We start from the raw sequence: 25,557 nt of genomic DNA on the forward strand, positions 1-25,557 counted from the left end.
ACACACCCAAACACAGGTACACACAGACACACCCAAACACAGGTACACACAGACACACCCAAACACACGTACACACAGACACACCCAAACACACGCACACACAGACACACCCAAACACAGGTACACACAGACACACCCAAACACACGCACACACAGACACACCCAAACACACGTACACACAGACACACCCAAACACACGCACACACAGACACACCCAAACACACGCACACACAGACACACCCAAACACACGTACACACAGACACACCCAAACACACGCACACACAGACACACCCAAACACACGTACACACAGACACACCCAAACACACGTACACACAGACACACCCAAACACACGCACACACAGACACACCCAAACACACGCACACACAGACACACCCAAACACACGTACACACAGACACACCCAAACACACGCACACACAGACACACCCAAACACAGGTACACACAGACACACCCAAACACACGTACACACAGACACACCCAAACACACGTACACACAGACACACCCAAACACACGCACACACAGACACACCCAAACACACGTACACACAGACACACCCAAACACACGTACACACAGACACACCCAAACACACGCACACACAGACACACCCAAACACACGTACACACAGACACACCCAAACACACGCACACACAGACACACCCAAACACAGGTACACACAGACACACCCAAACACACGTACACACAGACACACCCAAACACACGTACACACAGACACACCCAAACACACGCACACACAGACACACCCAAACACACGTACACACAGACACACCCAAACACACGTACACACAGACACACCCAAACACATGCACACACAGACACACCCAAACACATGCACACACAGACACACCCAAACACACGTACACACAGACACACCCAAACACACGCACACACAGACACACCCAAACACACGTACACACAGACACACCCAAACACAGGTACACACAGACACACCCAAACACAGGTACACACAGACACACCCAAACACAGGTACACACAGACACACCCAAACACACGTACACACAGACACACCCAAACACAGGTACACACAGACACACCCAAACACAGGTACACACAGACACACCCAAACACACGTACACACAGACACACCCAAACACACGTACACACAGGCACACCCAAACACACGTACACACAGACACACCCAAACACACGTACACACAGACACACCCAAACACACGTACACACAGGCACACCCAAACACACGTACACACAGACACACCCAAACACACGCACACACAGTCACACCCAAACACACGTACACACAGACACACTCAATCACACGTGCACACAGACACACTCAATCACACGTGCACACAGACACACGCAAACACACGCACACACAGACACACCCAAACACAGGTAAACACAGACACACCCAAACACACGCACACACAGACACACCCAAACACACGTACACACAGACACACCCAAACACACGTACACACAGACACACCCAAACACACGCACACACAGACACACCCAAACACACGCACACACAGACACACCCAAACACACGTACACACAGACACACCCAAACACACCGACACACAGACACACCCAAACACACGGACACACAGACACACCCAAACACACGCACACACAGACACACCCAAACACACGCACACACAGACACACCCAAACACAGGTACACACAGACACACCCAAACACACGTACACACAGACACACCCAAACACACGCACACACAGACACACCCAAACACACGTACACACAGACACACCCAAACACACGCACACACAGACACACCCAAACACAGGTACACACAGACACACCCAAACACACGCACACACAGACACACCCAAACACAGGTACACACAGACACACCCAAACACACGTACACACAGACACACCCAAACACACGTACACACAGACACACCCAAACACACGTACACACGGACACACCCAAACACACGTACACACAGACACACCCAAACACACGCACACACAGACACACCCAAACACACGCACACACAGACACACCCAAACACACGTACACACGGAGACACCCAAACACACGTACACACAGACACACCCAAACACACGTACACACAGACACACCCAAACACACGCACACACAGACACACCCAAACACACCTACACACAGACACACCCAAACACACGCACACACAGACACACCCAAACACACGTACACACTGACACACCCAAACACACGTACACACTGACACACCCAAACACACGTACACACAGACACACCCAAACACACGTACACACAGACACACCCAAACACAGGTACACACAGACACACCCAAACACAGGTACACACAGACACACCCAAACACACGCACACACAGACACACCCAAACACACGTACACACAGACACACCCAAACACACGCACACACAGACACACCCAAACACACGTACACACAGACACACCCAAACACACGTACACACAGACACACCCAAACACACGTACACACAGACACACCCAAACACACTCACACAGACACACCCAAACACACGTACACACAGACACACCCAAACACACGTACACACAGACACACCCAAACACACGGACACACAGACACACCCAAACACACGTACACACAGACACACCCAAACACACGTACACACAGACACACCCAAACACACGGACACACAGACACACCCAAACACACGGACACACAGACACACCCAAACACAGGTACACACAGACACACCCAAACACAGGTACACACAGACACACCCAAACACACGTACACACAGACACACCCAAACACACGTACACACAGACACACCCAAACACACGTACACACAGACACACCCAAACACACGTACACACAGACACACCCAAACACACGTACACACAGACACACCCAAACACACCTACACACAGACACACCCAAACACACGTACACACAGACACACCCAAACACACGTACACACAGACACACCCAAACACAGGTACACACAGACACACCCAAACACACGCACACACAGACACACCCAAACACACGCACACACAGACACACCCAAACACACGTACACACAGACACACCCAAACACACGTACACACAGACACACCCAAACACAGGTACACACAGACACACCCAAACACACGTACACACAGACACACCCAAACACACGCACACACAGACACACCCAAACACACGTACACACAGACACACCCAAACACACGTACACACAGACACACCCAAACACACGTACACACAGACACACCCAAACACACGTACACACAGACACACCCAAACACACGCACACACAGACACACCCAAACACACGTACACACAGACACACCCAAACACAGGTACACACAGACACACCCAAACACAGGTACACACACACACACCCAAACACACGTACACACAGACACACCCAAACACACGTACACACAGACACACCCAAACACAGGTACACACAGACACACCCAAACACAGGTACACACAGACACACCCAAACACACGTACACACAGACACACCCAAACACAGGTACACACAGACACACCCAAACACACGCACACACAGACACACCCAAACACACGCACACACAGACACACCCAAACACACGTACACACAGACACACCCAAACACACGTACACACAGACACACCCAAACACAGGTACACACAGACACACCCAAACACAGGTACACACAGACACACCCAAACACACGTACACACAGACACACCCAAACACAGGTACACACAGACACACCCAAACACAGGTACACACACACACACCCAAACACAGGTACACACAGACACACCCAAACACAGGTACACACAGACACACCCAAACACACGCACACACAGACACACCCAAACACACGTACACACAGACACACCCAAACACACGTACACACAGGCACACCCAAACACACGCACACACAGACACCCAAACACACGTACACACACACACTCCCCAAACACACGTACACACAGACACACCCAAACACACGTACACACAGACACACCCAAACACACGTACACACATACACACCCAAACACACGTACACACAGACACACCCAAACACACGTACACACTGACACACCCAAACACACGTACACACAGACACACCCAAACACACGTACACACAGACACACCCAAACACACGTACACACAGACACACCCAAACACACGTACACACTGACACACCCAAACACACGCACACACAGACACACCCAAACACACGCACACACAGACACACCCAAACACACGTACACACAGACACACCCAAACACACGTACACACAGACACACCCAAACACACGTACACACAGACACACCCAAACACACGTACACACAGACACACCCAAACACACGTACACACAGACACACCCAAACACACGCACACACAGACACACCCAAACACACGCACACACAGACACACCCAAACACACGTACACACAGGCACACCCAAACACACGTACACACAGACACACCCAAACACACGTACACACAGACACACCCAAACACACGTACACACAGAAACACCCAAACACACGTACACACAGACACACCCAAACACACCTACACACAGACACACCCAAACACACGTACACACAGACACACCCAAACACAGGTACACACACACACACCCAAACACAGGTACACACAGACACACCCAAACACACGCACACACAGACACACCCAAACACACGTACACACAGACACACCCAAACACACGTACACACAGACACACCCAAACACACGTACACACAGACACACCCAAACACACGCACACACAGACACACCCAAACACACGTACACACAGACACACCCAAACACACGCACACACACACACACCCAAACACACGTACACACAGACACACCCAAACACACGTACACACAGACACACCCAAACACACGCACACACAGACACACCCAAACACACGCACACACAGACACACCCAAACACACGTACACACAGACACACCCAAACACACGTACACACAGACACACCCAAACACACGTACACACAGACACACCCAAACACACGTACACACAGACACACCCAAACTCACGCACACACAGACACACCCAAACACACGCACACACAGACACACCCAGACACACCTACACACAGACACACCCAGACACACCTACACACAGACACACCCAAACACACCTACACACAGACACACCCAAACACACGTACACACAGACACACCCAAACACACGTACACACAGACACACCCAGACACACGTACACACAGACACACCCAAACACACGTACACACAGACACACCCAAACACACGTACACACAGACACACCCAAACACACGTACACACAGACACACCCAAACACACGCACACACAGACACACCCAAACACACGTACACACAGACACACCCAAACACACGCACACACAGACACACCCAAACACACGCACACACAGACACACCCAGACACACCTACACACAGACACACCCAGACACACCTACACACAGACACACCCAAACACACCTACACACAGACACACCCAAACACAGGTACACACAGACACACCCAAACACAGGTACACACACACACACCCAAACACAGGTACACACAGACACACCCAAACACACGTACACACAGACACACCCAAACACACGCACACACAGACACACCCAAACACACGGACACACAGACACACCCAAACACACGCACACACAGACACACCCAAACACACGCACACACAGACACACCCAAACACAGGTACACACAGACACACCCAAACACACGCACACACAGACACACCCAAACGTGCAGTTGGTAGTGACTCCAAATATGAATGGCAACCATCCTCCTGTGTGCCAGGTGTGACTCTAACCAGCGGGGAGTTTGCCCTGGATACCAGTTTTGCCAGGGCTCCCTGATGCCACACTTGATCGAAGGCAGCCTTGTGGTCAAGGGCTGTCCCTCTCTCCCCTCCCCTCTGGAACCCAGCTCTTTTGTCCGTGTGTGTGTGACCCAAGGCCGGAATGGGGTCAGGAGCTGAGTGGGGCCTGGGGGGAACCCGAACTGGGCGTCACTGAGCAGGTTATTGCTGAGCTGGTGCTGGTTGAGAGCACAGTTGGTGCCACCTTCCTGACAGTGCAATCCTCTTCACAAGGACACAGACACACACACACCCAGGTACATATACAAATCCATACACGCACACCCAGACACAGACACACACACAGACACAATACAGACACACACACACCCAGGTACATATACAAATCCATACACGCACACCCAGACACAGACACACACACAGACACAATACAGACACACACACACCCAGGTACATATACAAATCCATACACGCACACCCAGACACAGACACACACACAGACACAATACAGACACACACACACCCAGGTACATATACAAATCCATACACGCACACCCAGACACATACACACACACACACACACAATACAGACACACACACACCCAGGTACATATACAAATCCATACACGCACACCCAGACACAGACACACACACAGACACAATACAGACACACACACACCCAGGTACATATACAAATCCATACACGCACACCCAGACACAGACACACACATATACACAATACAGACACACACACACCCAGGTACATATACAAATCCATACACGCACACCCAGACACATACACACACACACACACACATACAGACACACACACACACCCAGGTACATATACAAATCCATACACGCACACCCAGACACAGACACACACACAGACACAATACAGACACACACACACCCAGGTACATATACAAATCCATACACGCACACCCAGACACAGACACACACACAGACACAATACAGACACACACACACCCAGGTACATATACAAATCCATACACGCACACCCAGACACAGACACACACACAGACACAATACAGACACACACACACCCAGGTACATATACAAATCCATACACGCACACCCAGACACAGACACACACACACACACACATACAGACACACACACACCCAGGTACATATACAAATCCATACACGCACACCCAGACACAGACACACACACACACACACATACAGACACACACACACCCAGGTACATATACAAATCCATACACGCACACCCAGACACAGACACACACACATACATAATACAGACACACACACACCCAGGTACATATACAAATCCATACACGCACACCCAGACACAGACACACACACAGACACAATACAGACACACACACACCCAGGTACATATACAAATCCATACACGCACACCCAGACACAGACACACACACATACACAATACAGACACACACACACCCAGGTACATATACAAATCCATACACGCACACCCAGACACAGACACACACACAGACACAATACAGACACACACACACCCAGGTACATATACAAATCCATACACGCACACCCAGACACAGACACACACACATACACAATACAGACACACACACACCCAGGTACATATACAAATCCATACACGCACACCCAGACACAGACACACACACAGACACAATACAGACACACACACACCCAGGTACATATACAAATCCATACACGCACACCCAGACACAGACACACACACACATACACAATACAGACACACACACACCCAGGTACATATACAAATCCATACACGCACACCCAGACACAGACACACACACACACACACATACAGACACACACACACACCCAGGTACATATACAAATCCATACACGCACACCCAGACACAGACACACACACACACACACATACAGACACACACACACCCAGGTACATATACAAATCCATACACGCACACCCAGACACAGACACACACACACACACACATACAGACACACACACACACCCAGGTACATATACAAATCCATACACGCACACCCAGACACATACACACACACACACACACATACAGACACACACACACACCCAGGTACATATACAAATCCATACACGCACACCCAGACACATACACACACACACACACACATACAGACACACACACACACCCAGGTACATATACAAATCCATACACGCACACCCAGACACATACACACACACACACACACATACAGACACACACACACACCCAGGTACATATACAAATCCATACACGCACACCCAGACACATACACACACACACACACACATACAGACACACACACACACCCAGGTACATATACAAATCCATACACGCACACCCAGACACATACACACACACATACACAATACAGACACACACACACCCAGGTACATATACAAATCCATACACGCACACCCAGACACATACACACACACACACACACATACAGACACACACACACCCAGGTACATATACAAATCCATACACGCACACCCAGACACAGACACACACACAGACACAATACAGACACACACACACCCAGGTACATATACAAATCCATACACGCACACCCAGACACATATACACACACATACACAATACAGACACACACACACACCCAGGTACATATACAAATCCATACACGCACACCCAGACACATACACACACACACACATACAGACATACACATTCAGACGCACACACACATACAGAGATACACACAAACAGAGATACAGAAACACATACACAGACAACTACATAGAGATACACACATATAGGGATTCACACACAGAGACACACACACGCAGACTCACACACGCAGACACACACACGCAAACACACACACAGACACATACATAGAGATACACACAAACAGAGATACAGACACACACATACACAGACACATACATAGAGATACACACATATAGGGATTCACACACAAAGACACACACACGCAGACTCACACACGCAGACTCACACACACAGGCTCACACACACAGGCTCACACACACAGGCTCACACACACAGGCTCACACACACAGGCACATACATAGAGATACACACAGCTACACACACAGAGATACACACAAACAGAGATACAGACACACACATACACAGACACATACATAGAGATACACACATATAGGGATTCACACACAAAGACACACACACGCAGACTCACACACACAGACTCACACACGTAGACACATACATAGAGATACACACAGATACACACACAGAGATACACACAAACAGAGATACAGACACACACATACACAGACACATACATAGAGATACACACATATCGGGATTCACACAGAGATACAGACACACATGCAGGCATACACACAGAGATACACACACATAGGAATTCACACACACAGACACGCACACATACAGGCACACACACACGCAGACACATACATAGAGATACACACAGACACACTCAGAGATACACAGAGATACACACACAGACACATACACAGAGATACACACAGACCCACAGACGCACACACACAGACGCAGACTTAGAGATACACACAGACACACACACAGAGATACACACACACATAGGGATTCACACACACACATAGAGATGCACACATACACAGACACACACACACGCAGACACATAGAGATACATACACACAGACACACAGACACACCGAGATACACACACACAGACACACATACACAGACACACACGCGCAGACACACACATAGAGATACACACACAGACAGACATACACAGACACACACGCGCAGACACACACATAGAGATACACACACACAGAGACACACATACACACACACACAGACACACCGAGATACACACACACAGACACACATACACAGACACACACACACGCAGACACACACATAGAGATACACACACACAGACACACATACACAGACACACACACATGCAGACACACCGAGATACACACACAGACACACATACACAGACACACACACACAGACACACCGAGATACACACACACAGATACACATACGCAGACACACACACACAGACACACCGAGATACACACACACAGACACAGACACACACACACACGCAGACACACACATAGAGATACACACACACAGATACACATACACAGACACACACACACGCAGACACACACATGGAGATACACACACACAGACACACATACACAGGCACACACACACAGACACACCGAGATACACACACACAGACACACATACACAGACACACACACACAGACACACTGAGATACACACACACAGACACAGACACACACACACGCAGACACACACATAGAGATACACACACACAGACACACATACACAGACACACACACACATGACCACTCAGATAAACAGAGCCAAACATACCTGCAGAGCACTGAAACACAAATACACAGACCTGTTGCAGGCAGGATGGCAAAAGACACAACCAGCTCCTGTTCTGCTGTCTTCCCCTTCAGTCAGCAGGAAAAGCAGGGCAAAGTTAAGGATTGAAACCATTGTAGGCGGGAGGAACGGTAGCTGATAGCAGGGCTGTTAGAATGGCAGTGGGGAAAACAGGAAGGAGGGGAATTAACACAGCAGTGCCCCTCTCTCAAAGTAAATCAACACCAAATATACACCCTGCCTCTTCAGCAGGCTCGCTGACCGAGAGAGGGAGAGAGACGGAGACAGAGAAATAGAGAGAGAGAGAGAGACTCCTCTTTAAATAGGGTCCCTTGCAGAGAGAGAGAGTGAGAGTGAGAGAGAAAGAAAGAGAGACTCCATCCTTAAGGGGCCATTTAGTGTTGAGAAGGATTGGCCTGCTGAATAAGGCTGGGTTGGGAGGACGATGAGTCAGTATCAGGGATGGAGGGGATGGCTGGGTGATGTGAAGATTCTCACCATGAGACGATGGGCTGGGAGAGTGAGCAGAGATGTTACGGTGAGGTTTTGATGAGACCTTTCAGTACCAGGCAGCGATAGAGTTCCTGTAGGTAGGTGTAGACACATTTCCAGTCCGGAGACTCTGTGTACAACAGGTCAGCCACCTCCAATAGCTGTGGGCAGCCCACTAGGTCCCTGTTAATGGGGGTCAGAAAGGGGCTTAATCCATCCCAGCACGGGCTCAGCTCTCTCTACTGCTCTCTCACACTCTGTCCATCACTCCCAGAATCGCACTCGCTCTCTCACACACTCTCTCCATCACTCCCAGGGTCACACTCGCTCTCTCACACTCTCTCCATCACTCCCAGTGTCTCCCTCTCCCTCACTCTCTCTCACACTCTCTCCATCACTCCCAGGGTCTCCCTCTCCCTCACTCTCTCTCACACTCTCTCCATCACTCCCAGGGTCTCCCTCTCCCTCCCCCTCTTTCTCACACTCTCTCCATCACTCCCAGGGTCTCCCTCTCCCTCTCTCTCTCTCTCACACACTCTCCATCACTCCCAGAGTCTCCCTCTCCCTCACACCCTCTCACACACTCTCTCCATCACTCCCACGGTCTCCCACTCCCTCTCTCTCTCACACACTCTCTCCATCACTCCCAGGGTCTCCCTCTCCCTCCCTCTCTCTCACACTCTCTCCATCACTCCCAGGGTCTCCCTCTCCCACTCCCTCTCCCTCTCCCTCTCCCTCTCTCTCACACACTCTCTCCATCACTCCCAGGGTCTCCCTCTCCCTCTCCCACTCTCTCACACACTCTCTCCATCACTCCCAGGGTCTCCCTCTCCCTCTCTCTCACACTCTCTCCATCACTCCCAGGGTCTCCCTCTCCCTCTCTCTCTCTCTCACACTCTCTCCATCACTCCCAGGGTCTCCCTCTCCCTCTCTCTCTCACACTCTCTCCATCACTCCCAGAGTCTCCCTCTCCCTCTCACCCTCTCTCACACTCTCTCCATCACTCCCAGGGTCTCCCTCTCCCTCCCCCTCTCTCTCACACACTCTCTCCATCACTCCCAGAGTCTCCCTCTCCCTCGCACTCTCTCACACTCTCTCCATCACTCCCAGGGTCTCCCTCTCCCTCCCTCTCTCTCACACTCTCTCCATCACTCCCAGAGTCTCCCTCTCCCTCTCCTCTCTCACACTCTCTCCATCATTCCCAGAGTCTCCCCCTCCCCCCTCCCTCTCCCCCCTCAGCCCCCTCCCCCACCAGCTCCTTACTCGGCTGTGCTGAAAGCGAGTTCGAAGTTCTGTCTCCGGTTTTTCGGAGCCAGGCTGGCGTAGTCAAAGGAATCCGGGAAGAATTTGTGGACTAGCGCACAGAACGCCATCCCGTCATTCCAGGAGGAGGAGAAATTCTGGATATCAACGTTCTGCAGGGAAACGGAACGGAACAGATTGTCAGGGAGATCATCCCCACTTTATACCCAGTCAGCGCCCAGCGCTCCCAGGGACAGGGACAGCACGGGGTAGGATACAGTGTAGAGCTCCCTCTACATCCCCCTGACAGTGTGTCTCCCCCCTCCCACTTTATACCCAGTGTCAGCACCCAGCGCTCCCAGGGACAGGGACAGCACGGGGTAGGATACAGTGTAGAGCTCCCTCTACATCCCCCTGACAGTGTGTCCCCCCTCCCACTTTATACCCAGTGTCAGCGCCCAGCGCTCCCAGGGACAGGGACAGCACGGGGTAGGATACAGTGTAGAGCTTCCTCTACATCCCCCTGACAGTGTGTCCCCCCTCCCACTTTATACCCAGTGTCAGCGCCCAGCGCTCCCAGGGACAGGGACAGCACGGGGTTAGATACAGTGTAGAGCTCCCTCTACATCCCCCTGACAGTGTGTCCCCCCCTCCCACTTTATACCCAGTGTCAGCGCCCAGCGCTCCCAGGGACAGGGACAGCACGGGGTTAGATACAGTGTAGAGCTCCCTCTACATCCCCCTGACAGTGTGTCCCCCCTCCCACTTTATACCCAGTGTCAGCACCCAGCGCTCCCAGGGACAGGGACAGCACGGGGGGGTTAGATACAGTGTAGAGCTCCCTCTACATCCCCCTGACAGTGTGTCCCCCTCCCACTTTATACCCAGTGTCAGCACCCAGCACTCCCAGGGACAGGGACAGCACGGGGGGTTAGATATAGTGTAGAGCTCCCTCTACATCCCCCTGACAGTGTGTCCCCCCTCCCACTTTATACCCACTGTCAGCATCCAGCGCTCCCAGGGACAGGGACAGCACGGGGTTAGATACAGTGTAGAGCTCCCTCTACATCCCCCTGACAGTGTGTCCCCCTCCCACTTTATACCCAGTGTCAGCATCCAGCGCTCCCAGGGACAGGGACAGCACAGGGTTAGATACAGTGTAGAGCACCCTCTACATCCCCCTGACAGTGTGTCCCCCCTCCCACTTTATACCCAGTGTCAGCACCCAGCGCTCCCAGGGACAGGGACAGCAAGGGGGGGGGGGGTTAGATACAGTGTAGAGCTCCCTCTACATCCCCCTGACAGTGTGTCCCCCCTCCCACTTTATACCCAGTGTCAGCACCCAGCGCTCCCAGGGACAGGGACAGCCCGGGGGGGGGGGTGTTAGAGACAGTGTCGAGCTCCCGCCCGCGATGGTGAATCCCTCACACTGACCTGGTAACCTCGGGTTTTCTGACGGCACCACTCTAGAAGCTTCTGTTTGACGCTGCTCCCTCCAGTCTTCCCAAGGCTGGTTGACCTCTGCGGCTTCACCTTGGCGCCTGTTGAGGCCGGAGCCCTGGGTGGGAGAGCAGAGAGGTGAAATCCTCCATGCACCCGGCCACCGCCAAACCCTCTCAGCCCCAACACTCAGAAATCGACATCTGCCCCCCCCAGCCCCCCGCATCACTTCCCAGAATGCACAGGGCCAGCCCGAGAGGGCAATCTGGCGATGGACACCGGGCGCTCCCAGCATTCACTGCAGCTGCAAAACTCCGACAGTGTGGCCCTCCCTTAGCATTGACCCTCCGACAGTGCGGCCCTCCCTCAGCACTGACCCTCCGACAGTGCAGCCCTCCCTCAGCACTGACCTTCCGACAGTGCCCACTCCCTCAGCACTGACCCTCCGACAGTGCGGCCCTCCCTCAGCACTGACCCTCCGACAGTGCGGGACTCCCTCAGCACTGACCCTCCGACAGTGCGGGACTCCCTCAGCACTAACCCTCCGACAGTGCCCACTCCCTCAGCACTGACCCTCCGACAGTGCGGCGCTCCCTCAGCACTGACCCTCCGACAGTGCGGCCCTCCCTCAGCACTGACCCTCCGACAGTGCGTCACTCCCTCAGTACTGACCCTCCGACAGTGTGGCCCTCCCTCAGCATTGACCCTCCGACAGTGCGGCACTCCCTCAGTACTGACCCTCCGACAGTGCGGCACTCCCTCAGCACTGACCCTCCAACAGTGCGGCCCTCCCTCAGCACTGACCCTCGGACAGTGTGGTCCTCCCTCAGCACTGACCCTCCCACAGTGCGGCCCTCCCTCAGCACTGACCCTCCCACAGTGCGGCCCTCCCTCAGCATTGCCCCTCCGACAGTGCAGCACTCCCTCAGCATTGACCCTCCCACAGTGCGGCCCTCCCTCAGCACTGCCCCTCCGACAGTGCAGCACTCCCTCAGCATTGACCCTCCAACCTGCGCCCCTCCCTCAGTACTGACCCACCGACAGTGCGCCCCTCCCTCAGTACTGACCCACCGACAGTGCTGCACTCCCTCAGCACTGACCCTCCGACAGTGCGGCCCTCCCTCAGCACTGACCCTCTGACAGTGCGGCCCTCCCTCAGCACTGACCATCCGACAGTGCAGCACTCCCTCAGCACTGACCATCCGACAGTGCAGCACTCCCTCAGCACTGACCATCCGACAGTGCGGCCCTCCCTCAGCACTGACCCTCCGACAGTGCGGCCCTCCCTCAGCACTGACCCTCCGACAGTGCGGCCCAGCCTCAGCACTGACCCTCCGACAGTGCGGCCCCCCCTCAGCACTGACCCTCCGACAGTGCGGCCCAGCCTCAGCACTGACCCTCCGACAGTGCGGCCCTCCCTCAGCACTGACCCTCCGACAGTGCGGCCCTCCCTCAGCACTGACCCTCCGACAGTGCGGCCCTCCCTCAGCACTGACCCTCCGACAGTGCGGTGCTGCCCTTGTGTACCCAGTGTGCCTCACGGTGATACCGTACTCACGTCTCATGCTGGGCCTCAGCTTTCTGCACAGCTGCTCGGCGCGACTGAGCACCAAAGGATCGTGGGACTGTCTGCGAGCGCCCAATCTCCCTCATCCTGTCCGTCTTTTTCCCCTCTTCCACTGGAGGGCTCTTCAGACACGTGACGTCTTCCTTGGTGATTGACCTGTGGGGGCAGAACACTGAGTGAGGAGTCACAGCGCCAGAAATCTCGACAGGCTAAACCCCTTCCCATTCTTGCCAATCCCAACGGCTCGGACCCCTTTCCCGTTCCCTCCCAATGTACACACTCCCAATGGATCAAACCCCTTCCCCATTCCCTCCCATTGTACACACTCCCAATGGATCACACCCCTTTCCCATTTCCACCCATTGTACACAACCCCAATGGATCAAACCCTTTCCCATTCCCTCCCATTGTACACAATCCCAATGGATCACACACCTTCCCCATTCCCACCCATTGTACACAATCCCAATGGATAAACCCCCTGCCCATTCCCTCCCACTGTACACAATCCCAATGGATCACACCCCTTCCCCATTCCCTCCCACTGTACACAATCCCAATGGATCACACCCCTTCCCCATTCCCTCCCACTGTACACAATCCCAATGGATCACACCCCTTCCCCATTCCCACACATTGTATACAATCCCAATGGATAAACCCCCTGCCCATTCCCTCCCACTGTACACAATCCCAATGGATCACACCCCTTCCCCATTCCCTCCCACTGTACACAATCCCAATGGATCACACCCCTTCCCCAATCCCTCCCACTGTACACAATCCCAATGGATCACACCCCTTCCCCAATCCCTCCCACTGTACACAATCCCAATGGATCACACCCCTTCCCCATTCCCTCCCATTGTACACAATCCCAATGGATCACACCCCTTCCCCATTCCCTCCCATTGTACACAATCCCAATGGATCACACCCCTCCCATTCCCTCCCATTGTACACAATCCCAATAGATCACACCCCTTCCCCATTCCCTCCCAATGTACACAATCCCAATGGATCACACCCCTTCCCCCATTCCCTCCCATTGTACACAATCCCAATGGATCACACCCCTTCCCTGTTCCCTCCCAGTGTACACAATCCCAATGGATCACACCCCTTTCCCATTCCTTCCCATTGTAAACAATCCCAATGGATCAAACTCCTTTGAATAATGCCACCGGGTGAGGATGATCCTGCCTCTGTCCCGGAAACACTGCTCAGGAACCCACACGCGGGCACTGTGCTGACCACTCACCGACTCAGCGAGGTCATCGACAATGACTCAGCAACACCGGCCTGACCCTCGACGGCCTGTTCTAGAAAGGCAGGACAGAGCAGAGGATGAAGGAATGAAGAGAACGTGTGAGGCACAGTACAGGAAATCAGGAGGGTGGGAAATAATGGGGACTAATGGAGAGCCCGGTAGACGTAGTGTATTTGGATTATTGAAGCACACTTGATCAGCTTCCATGTGAAAATTCCTGCACAGGGTACGAGCTCATGGTATTGGGAGACCGTAGGTCCGTAAGACATAGGAGCAGAAATTAGACCATTCAGCCCATCGAGTCTGACCCGCCATTCAATCCTGGCTGATAACTTTCTCAACCCCATTCTCCTGCTGACCCCCTGTAACCCTTGATCCTCAGGAACCTGTCTATCTCCGTCTTAAATTTACCCAATGACTCATCCTCCCCGGCCTTCGGTGGGAGTGAATTCAGTCAGTTCCCCACTCTCTGGCTGAAGGGTCTTCCCTTGATGGCTGTGCCCTCGGGTCCCAGTCTCTCTGACCGATGGGACCATCTTCCCAACATCCCCTCTGTCCAGGCCGGTCAGTGTTCTGTAAGTTTCAGTTAGATCCCCCCCCCCCCCCCCCCCCCCCCCCCCCCCCGGCCTATCCTTCTAAATCCCATTGAGGATAGTCCCAGAGTCCCCACACCTTCCTCATACGTTACGTTTTCATTCCTGACCCTCCTCTGACCCACTCCAGGGCCAGTCCATCCTTCCTGAGATATGGGGCCCAAAACTGCACACAATCCTCCAAACGTGGTCTGACCAGAGCCCCAGAGAACCGCAGATGTACGTCCCTGCTTTTATAATCAAGTCCTCGCAAATCGTTGCCTTCCCCTTCCGAACCAGTGACCCAACCTGCGAGTTTCCCTTCGGGGAATCCGGGACCAGAACTCCCTCGTCTCTCCGCGCTTCAGGTTTCTGACTGAACTCCCCTTTTTGAAAATAGTCCATGTCTCTATTCCTCCGAACAAACTGTACGGCCTCACACGTGCCCGGGCTGTGCCCCATCTGCCACTTCTGTGCCCACTCTCCTGACCCATCCAAATCGTTCTGCAGCCTCCCCACTTCGTCAAGGCTCCCTGTCCCTCGATCTATTTTTGTATCGTCTGCAAACGCAGCCAGAATGCCCTCAGTTCCAGCATCTCGATCGTTCATGTACGGAGGGAAATGTTGTGGTCCCCACACTGAGTCTAGAGGAACCCCACGGCCAACTCTTCTAACCCCATTCTCTGCTTCCTACCCATGTTGGCACCTTGCCTCTGTCACATGACACAAGAGCTTGGATAGCATATTGCCTTGCTATCTTGTGACAGAGAGCATCGGGATAAATGGCACATTTTTCTACTGGCGAACGAGTGGAACAAACAGAGAACATTACAGTACGGCAACGGGCCCTTCGGCCCTCCAAGCCTGTGCTGATCCAGATCCTCTATGAAAACCTTTCACCTGTGTTCAGGGATGTGCAGGTTAGGGTGGATTGGCCGTGCTAAATTGTCCCATAGTGTTCAGGGATGTGCAGGTTAGGGTGGATTGGCCGTGCTAAATTGTCCCATAGTGTTCAGGGATGTGTAGGTTAGGATGGATTGGCCGTGCTAAATTGTCCCATAATGCTCAGGGATGTGCAGGTTAGGGTGGATTGGCCGTGCTAAATTGTCCCATAGTGTTCAGGGATGTGTAGGTTAGGGTGGATTGGCCGTGCTAAATAGTCCCATAGTGTTCAGGATGTGTAGGTTAGGGTGGATTGGCCGTGCTAAATTGTCCCATAGTGTTCGGGATGTGTAGGTTAGGGTGGATTGGCCGTGCTAAATAGTCCCATAGTGTTCAGGGATGTGTAGGTTAGGGTGGATTGGCCGTGCTAAATTGTCCCATAGTGTTCGGGATGTGTAGGTTAGGATGGATTGGCCGTGCTAAATTGTCCCATAATGCACAGAGATGTGCAGGTTAGGGTGGATTGGCCGTGCTAAATTGTGCCATAGTGTTCAGGGATGTGTAGGTTAGGGTGGATTGGCCGTGCTAAATTGTCCCATAGTGTTCAGGGATGTGCAGGTTAGGGTGGATTGGCCGTGCTAAATTGTCCCATGGTGTTCAGGGATGTGCAGGTTAGGGTGGATTGGCCGTGCTAAATTGTCCCACAGTGTTCAGGGATGTGCAGGTTAGGGTGGATTGGCCGTGCTAAATTGTCCCATAGTGTTCAGGGATGTGCAGGTTAGGGTGGATTGGCCGTGCTAAATTGTCCCATAGTGTTCAGGGATGTGTAGGTTAGGGTGGATAGGCCGTGCTAAATTGTCCCATAGTGTTCAGGGATGTGTAGGTTAGGGTGGATAGGCCGTGCTAAATTGTCCCACAGTGTTCAGCGATGTGGGCGGCACGGTGGCACAGTGGTTAGCACTACTGCCTCACAGCGCCAGAGACCCGGGTTCAATTCCCGACTCAGGCGACTGACTGTGTGGAGTTTGCACGTTCTCCCCGTGTCTGCGTGGCTTTCCTCCGGGTGCTCCGGTTTCCTCCCACAGTCCAAAAGATGTGCGGGTCAGGTGAATTGGCCATGCTAAATTGCCCTTAGTGTTAGGTAAGGGGTAAATGTAGGGGTATGGGTGGGTTGTGCTTTGACGGGGCGGTGTGGACATGTTGGGCCGAAGGGCCTGTTTCCACACTGTAAGTAATCTAATCTAATCTAATCTTATCTAATCTAGATTAGGGGGGATTGGCCGTGCTAAATTGTCCCATAGTGTTCAGGGATGTGTAGGTTAGGGTGGATTGGCCGTGCTAAATTGTCCCATAGTGTTCAGGGATGTGTAGGTTAGGGTGGATTGGTCATGCTAAATTGTCCCATAGTGTTCAGGGATGTGTAGGTTAGGGTGGATTGGCCGTGCTAAATTGTCCCATAGTGTTCAGGGATGTGTAGGTTAGGGTGGATTGGCCGTGCTAAATTGTCCCATAGTGTTCAGGGATGTGTAGGTTAGGGTGGATTGGCCGTGCTAAATTGTCCCATAGTGTTCAGGGATGTGTAGGTTAGGGTGGATTGGCCGTGCTAAATTGTCCCATAGTGTTCAGGGATGTGGAGGTTAGGGTGGGTTGTCCGTGCTAAATTGTCCCATAGTGTTCAGGGATGTGTAGGTTAGGGTGGATTGGCCGTGCTAAATTGTCCCATAGTGTTCAGGGATGTGCAGGTTAGGGTGGATTGGCCGCGCTAAATTGTCCCATAGTGTTCAGGGATGTGTAGGTTAGGGTGGATTGGCCGTGCTAAATTGTCCCATAGTGTTCAGGGATGTGCAGGTTAGGGTGGATTGGCCATGCTAAATTACCCCATAGTGTTCAGGGATGTGTAGGTTAGGGTGGATTGGCCGTGCTAAATTACCTATAGTGTTCAGGGATGTGTAGGTTAGTGTGGATTGGCCATGCTAAATTACCCCATAGTGTTCAGGGATGTGTAGGTTAGGGTGGATTGGCCATGCTAAATTGTCCCATAGTGTTCAGGGATGTGTAGGTTAGGGTGGATTGGCCGTGCTAAATTGTCCCATAGTGTTCAGGGATGTGTAGGTTAGGGTGGATTGGCCATGCTAAATTGTCCCATAGTGTTCAGGGATGTGGAGGTTAGGATTGGCCGTGCTAAATTGTCCCATAGTGTTCAGGGATGTGTAGGTTAGGGTGGATTGGCCGTGCTAAATTGTCCCATAGTGTTCAGGGATGTGCAGGTTAGGATTGGCCGTGCTAAATTGTCCCATAGTGTTCAGGGATGTGTAGGTTAGGGGGGATTGGCCGTGCTAAATTGTCCCATAGTGTTCAGGGATGTGTAGGTTAGGGTGGATTGGCCGTGCTAAATTGTCCCATAGTGTTCAGGGATGTGTAGGTTAGGGGGGATTGGCCGTGCTAAATTGTCCCATAGTGTTCAGGGATGTGTAGGTTAGGGTGGATTGGCCGTGCTAAATTGTCCCATAGTGTTCAGGGATGTGTAGGTTAGGGGGGATTGGCCGTGCTAAATTGTCCCATCGTGTTCAGGGATGTGTAGGTTAGGGTGGATTGGCCGTGCTAAATTGTCCCATAGTGTTCAGGGATGTGTAGGTTAGGATTGGCCGTGCTAAATTGTCCCATAGTGTTCAGGGATGTGTAGGTTAGGATTGGCCGTGGGTAATGCCAGGTTACAGGGTAGGGTCAGATGCTCTTTGGACTCAATGGGCCGAATGGCCTGGTTCCACAGTGAACAGGTTCAACGAGGGAGGGAGGGAGGGAAGGTGTCGGAAAGTGTCTACAACGGGACAGTCAAACGTTGAGACAGTGGGCAGAGGGTTGGTACACACTGGTGTGTTAAATGTGAGGTTGGCCACATTGGTGAAGGAAATTGGGAAGGTGACCGAAATGGAGAGAGACTGTGGAAGACCGCGGTGCGGTGGCATCAGAGCTCCCGCGGACGGGAAGTCGGTCAGGTCCACTGATGGGTACAGTCAGCGATGGGGGGGGGTGACCACAATTGGAAGGGGAATGAGACCAGGGGAGACTTTCCCAGGCCACGGGGCAGTCCACTGCGAGGGGACACGCGCAGTTTCGGTCTCGTCCCTGACAGAGGGACATCACTGCCCTAGAGGAGGGTCAGGGGGGAAGGTCTCTCGAGCAGGAAACCTGGGATGAGGGGATTGATCTGATGCTCAAAGTTGGGTTTGAAGTAACTGGAGGTGTGAGAAATGGCAGGGTGGCCTGATTCGAAGGTATAACGTCCTGAGCAGGGGGGTGGGAGAGGGGGGTTTGAACAGGGTGGGCATTTGTGGAAATGGACGACATGGAAACAGACCCTTCGGCCCGACCCGTCCTTGCCGACCAGATATCCCAACCCAATCTAGTCCCACCTGCCAGCATCCGGCCCATATCCCTCCAAACCCTTCCTATCCATATACCCATCCAAATGCCTCTTAAATGTTGTAATTGTACCAGCCTCCACCATATCCTCTGGCAGCTCATTCCATACACGTACCACCCTCTGGGTGAAAAAGTTGCCCCTTAGGTCCCTTTTATATCTTTCCCCTTAAACCTATGCCCCTCTATTTCTAGACTCCCCCACCCCAGGGAAAAGACTTTGTCTATTTATCCTATCCATGCCCCTCATGATTTTATAAACCTCTATAAGGTCACCCCTCAGCCCCCAACGCTCCAGGGAAAACAGCCCCAGCCTGTTCAGCCCCTCCCTGTAGCTCAGACCCTCCAACCCTGGCAACATCCTTGTAAATCTTTTCTGAACCCTTTCACAACATCCTTCCGATAGCAGGGAGAATTGCACACAGTATTCCAAAAGTGGCCAAACCAATGTCCTGTACAGGAGAAAGCGAGGACGGCAGATGCTGGAGAGTCAGAGTCAGAAAGTGCAGCACTGGAAAAGCACAGCAGGTCAGCAAACATCTGAGGAGCAGGAGAGTTGACACTTTGGGCAGAAGCCCTCATCAGGATGCTGCCTATCCTGATGTGGTTTACCAGCGGCATACTTTTCAACAATGTCCTGCACGGCCGCAACATGACCTCCCAATTCCTGTACTCAATACTCTGACCAATAAAGGAAAGCATACCAAACGCTGCCTTCACTATCCTATCGACCTGCGACTCCACTTTCAAGGAGCTATGAACCTGCACTCCAAGGTCTCTTTGTTCAGCAACACTCCCTCGGACCTTACCATTAAGTCCTGCTAAGATTTGCTTTCCCAAAATGGAGGGGGGAGAGGGGCATCACAGACTCACGATAAAGGCTTGCCCATTGCAGTTGGAGTTGAGGAGGGATCCCCGCTCTGGGAGGCTGACAGATCTGTCAGGGTCTCTTCCCCAGAATGCAGTGGGGGTATTCATCGTTAACCCACCGGGCAGCGGGAGGGAAATGGCAGGCATGCAGGACAGTGGACGTGACAGTAAAATCAGGTCAGCCTTCATCGTCGAGGGCAGGGTGAGGGGGATCGATTGACCGCTCGGATAATTCACACAGCCAAGGCTGAACAGCGACACGCGCTCAGTACCTTCCCCGTGGGCCTGCAGAACCTCCAGGGACTTCTGGCTCTCCGTATCGCCCTCCACACCCAGCGACAACTCTCCCGCAGCCTCAGCTCCAGGGGTCTTCATGTGGTTCCCCGGATCCACTTCCCGGTCGGCATCCCCACGGTCAGGATCCACTGTCTCCACTGAGGAAACGGCTTCATCACACAACATCGCACTGGGCAACACGTCCTGCCCAGACACAAACATACAGCCAGCATTACTGTCTCTCAGCCCCGCCATCGATCCCTCTCTCTCAGGGAGATAACTCTACACCGACTGGTGTCTCTCAGTCCCCTCTCTCTCCCTCTCAGGGAGATATCTGTACACTGACTGGTGTCTCTCAGTCCCCTCTCTCTCAGGGAGATATCTGTACACTGACTGGTGTCTCTCAGTCCCCTCTCGCTCTCTCAGGGGTATATCTGCACACTGACTGGTGTCTCTCAGTCCCCTCTCTCTCAGGGAGATATCTGTACACTGACTGGGGTCTCTCAGTCCCCTCTCTCTCAGGGAGATATCTGCACACTGACTGGTGTCTCTCAGTCCCCTCTCTCTCTCAGGGAGATATCTGTACACTGACTGGTGTCTCTCAGTCCCCTCTCTCTCTCTCAGGGAGATATCTGTACACTGACTGGTGTCTCTCAGTCCCCTGACACTCTCTCAGGGAGATATCTGTACACGGACTGGGGTCTCTCAGTCCCCTCTCTCTCTCTCTCAGGGAGATATCTGTACACTGACTGGTGTCTCTCAGTCCCCTCTCTCTCTCAGGGAGATATCTGTACACTGACTGGTGTCTCTCAGTCCCCTCTCTCTCTCTCTCAGGGAGATATCTGTACACTGACTGGTGTCTCTCAGTCCTCTCTCTCTCTCAGGGAGATACCTGTACACTGACTGGTGTCTCTCAGTCCCCACTCTCTCAGGGAGATATCTGTACACTGACTGGTGTCTCTCAGTCCTCTCTCTCTCTCTCAGGGAGATATCTGTACACTGACTGGTGTCTCTCAGTCCCTCTCTCTCTCTCAGGGAGATATCTGTACACTGACTGGTGTCTCTCAGTCCTCTCTCTCTCTCAGGGAGATATCTGTACACTGACTGGTGTCTCTCAGTCCCCTCTCTCTCTCTCAGGGAGATATCTGTACACTGACTGGTGTCTCTCAGTCCCCTCTCTCTCTCTCAGGGAGATATCTGTACACTGACTGGTGTCTCTCAGTCCTCTCTCTCTCTCAGGGAGATATCTGTACACTGACTGGTGTCCCTCAGTCCCCTCTCTCTCTCAGGGAGATATCTGTACACTGACGGGTGTCTCTCAGTCCCCTCTCTCTCAGGGAGATATCTGTACACTGACTGGTGTCCCTCAGTCCTCTCTCTCTCTCTCAGGGAGATATCTGTACACTGACTGGTGTCTCTCAGTCCCCTCTCTCAGGGAGATATCTGTACACTGACTGGTGTCTCTCAGTCCCCTCTCTCTCTCAGGGAGATATCTGTACACTGGCTGGTGTCTCTCAGTCCTCTCTCTCTCAGGGAGATATCTGTACACTGACTGGTGTCTCTCAGTCCCCTCTCTCTCTCAGGGAGATATCTGTACACTGGCTGGTGTCTCTCAGTCCCCTCTCTCTCAGGGAGATATCTGTACACTGGCTGGTGTCTCTCAGTCCCCTCTCTCTCTCTCAGGGAGATATCTGTACACTGACTGGTGTCTCTCAGTCCCCTCTCTCTCTCAGGGAGATATCTGTACACTGACTGGTGTCTCTCAGTCCCCTCTCTCTCAGGGAGATATCTGTACACTGACTGGTGTCTCTCAGTCCCCTCTCTCTCTCTCAGGGAGATATCTGTACACTGACTGGTGTCTCTCAGTCCCCTCTCTCTCTCTCAGGGAGATATCTGTACACTGACTGGTGTCTCTCAGTCCCCTCTCTCTCTCAGGGAGATATCTGTACACTGGCTGGTGTCTCTCAGTCCCCTCTCTCTCTCTCAGGGAGATATCTGTACACTGACTGGTGTCTCTCAGTCCCCTCTCTCTCTCAGGGAGATATCTGTACACTGGCTGGTGTCTCTCAGTCCCCTCTCTCTCTCTCAGGGAGATATCTGTACACTGACTGGTGTCTCTCAGTCCCCTCTCTCTCTCTCAGGGAGATATCTGTACACTGACTGGTGTCTCTCAGTCCCCTCTCTCTCTCTCAGGGAGATATCTGTACACTGGCTGGTGTCTCTCAGTCCCCTCTCTCTCTCTCAGGGAGATATCTGTACACTGACTGGTGTCTCTCAGTCCCCAGTCCTTTGACCATTTCTGCCTCCCTTCTGCCCATCTCTGACCTTCTCCTTACCCCTTCCTTGGGGAGTACGCCCCCTGTTGGATCTTCCGGGTGACTGGGGCACAGTCCGGCCGGAGATGTTCCGGAATCTTCCCCAGTGGCTTTCGCCGACTCAGTGCTCATCCTGTTCCTAAAACAGAGCCGCGGGTTGGTGAATGTCTTGCTCGGACCCTCCCTGCATCGTTCCTTTCCCTTACCTCAGTCCAGGCCAGAGGCCTTCCCTCAGCCATCAGCAATGCTTTCATTAAATGCTGTCCCAGTCCTGAGGGGCCAAATGGCCTCCTCCCTGCACCTCAATATCTTGGTGGTTTGGGCGGGAGTGGGTGTAGGTGCTGGAGGGGGTTACAGAGATAGGGAGGGGGTGTAGGGGCTGGGGGGGGGTTACAGAGATAGGGAGGGGGTGTAGGGGCAGGAGGGGGTTACAGAGATAGGGAGGGGGTGTAGGGACTGGAGGGGGTTACAGAGATAGGGAGGGGGTGTAGGGTTGGAGGAGGGTTACAGAGATAGGGAGGGGGTGTAGGGGCTGGAGGGGAGTTACAGAGATAGGGAGGGGGTGTAGGGGCTGGAGGGGAGTTACAGAGATAGGGAGGGGGTGTAGGGGCTGGAGGGGGTTACAGAGATAGGGAGGGGGTGTAGGGACTGGAGGGGGTTACAGAGATAGGGAGGGGGTGTAGGGGCTGGAGGGGGTTACAGAGATAGGGAGGGGGTGTAGGGGCTGGGGGGGGTTACAGAGATAGGGAGGGGGTGTAGGGGCTGGGGGGGGTTACAGAGATAGGGAGGGGGTGTACGTGCTGGAGGGGGTTACAGAGATAGGGAGGGGGTGTAGGGGCTGGAGGGGAGTTACAGAGATAGGGAGGGGGTGTAGGGGCTGGAGGGGGATTACAGAGATAGGGAGGGAGTGTCGGGAC

At 52.9% G+C, this 25,557-nt stretch overlaps 1 protein-coding gene across 1 annotated transcript; it reads right to left on the reverse strand.

Moving 5' to 3' along the window:
- Nucleotides 1-10,798: 10,798 nt before the first annotated feature.
- smtna (smoothelin a) lies at nt 10,799-24,775 on the reverse strand. The gene is made up of 7 exons (XM_087985758.1): nt 24,662-24,775; nt 22,322-22,529; nt 16,297-16,357; nt 15,027-15,191; nt 13,463-13,586; nt 12,050-12,201; nt 10,799-10,969 (listed from the first exon to the last, which is right to left on the reverse strand). Exons 1-7 carry the CDS (start codon nt 24,770-24,772, stop codon nt 10,828-10,830), a joined length of 963 nt encoding a protein of 320 aa, XP_087841884.1. The 5' UTR covers nt 24,773-24,775; the 3' UTR covers nt 10,799-10,827.
- Between the last annotated feature and the right edge of the window lie 782 nt (nt 24,776-25,557).

The sequence above is a fragment of the Chiloscyllium plagiosum genome, unplaced genomic scaffold, assembly GCF_037043375.1.
Source record: "Chiloscyllium plagiosum isolate Xiang-an unplaced genomic scaffold, Cpla_swu_hap1 HiC_scaffold_223, whole genome shotgun sequence".
Classification (NCBI taxonomy): domain Eukaryota; kingdom Metazoa; phylum Chordata; class Chondrichthyes; order Orectolobiformes; family Hemiscylliidae; genus Chiloscyllium; species Chiloscyllium plagiosum.

What these genes read in the sequence shown, in the direction of transcription:
- smtna (XM_087985758.1), bottom strand. Translation starts at nt 24,772, where the DNA reads ATGAGCACTGAGTCGGCGAAAGCCACTGGGGAAGATTCCGGAACATCT. An exon ending in GCTGAGGCCCAGCATGAGAC is followed by an intron (nt 13,587 to 15,026) that starts GTGAGTACGGTA and finishes TCTCCCACCCAG; the next exon opens with GGCTCCGGCCTCAACAGGCG. An exon ending in CTCGCTTTCAGCACAGCCGA is followed by an intron (nt 10,970 to 12,049) that starts GTAAGGAGCTGG and finishes CCCCATTAACAG; the next exon opens with GGACCTAGTGGGCTGCCCAC.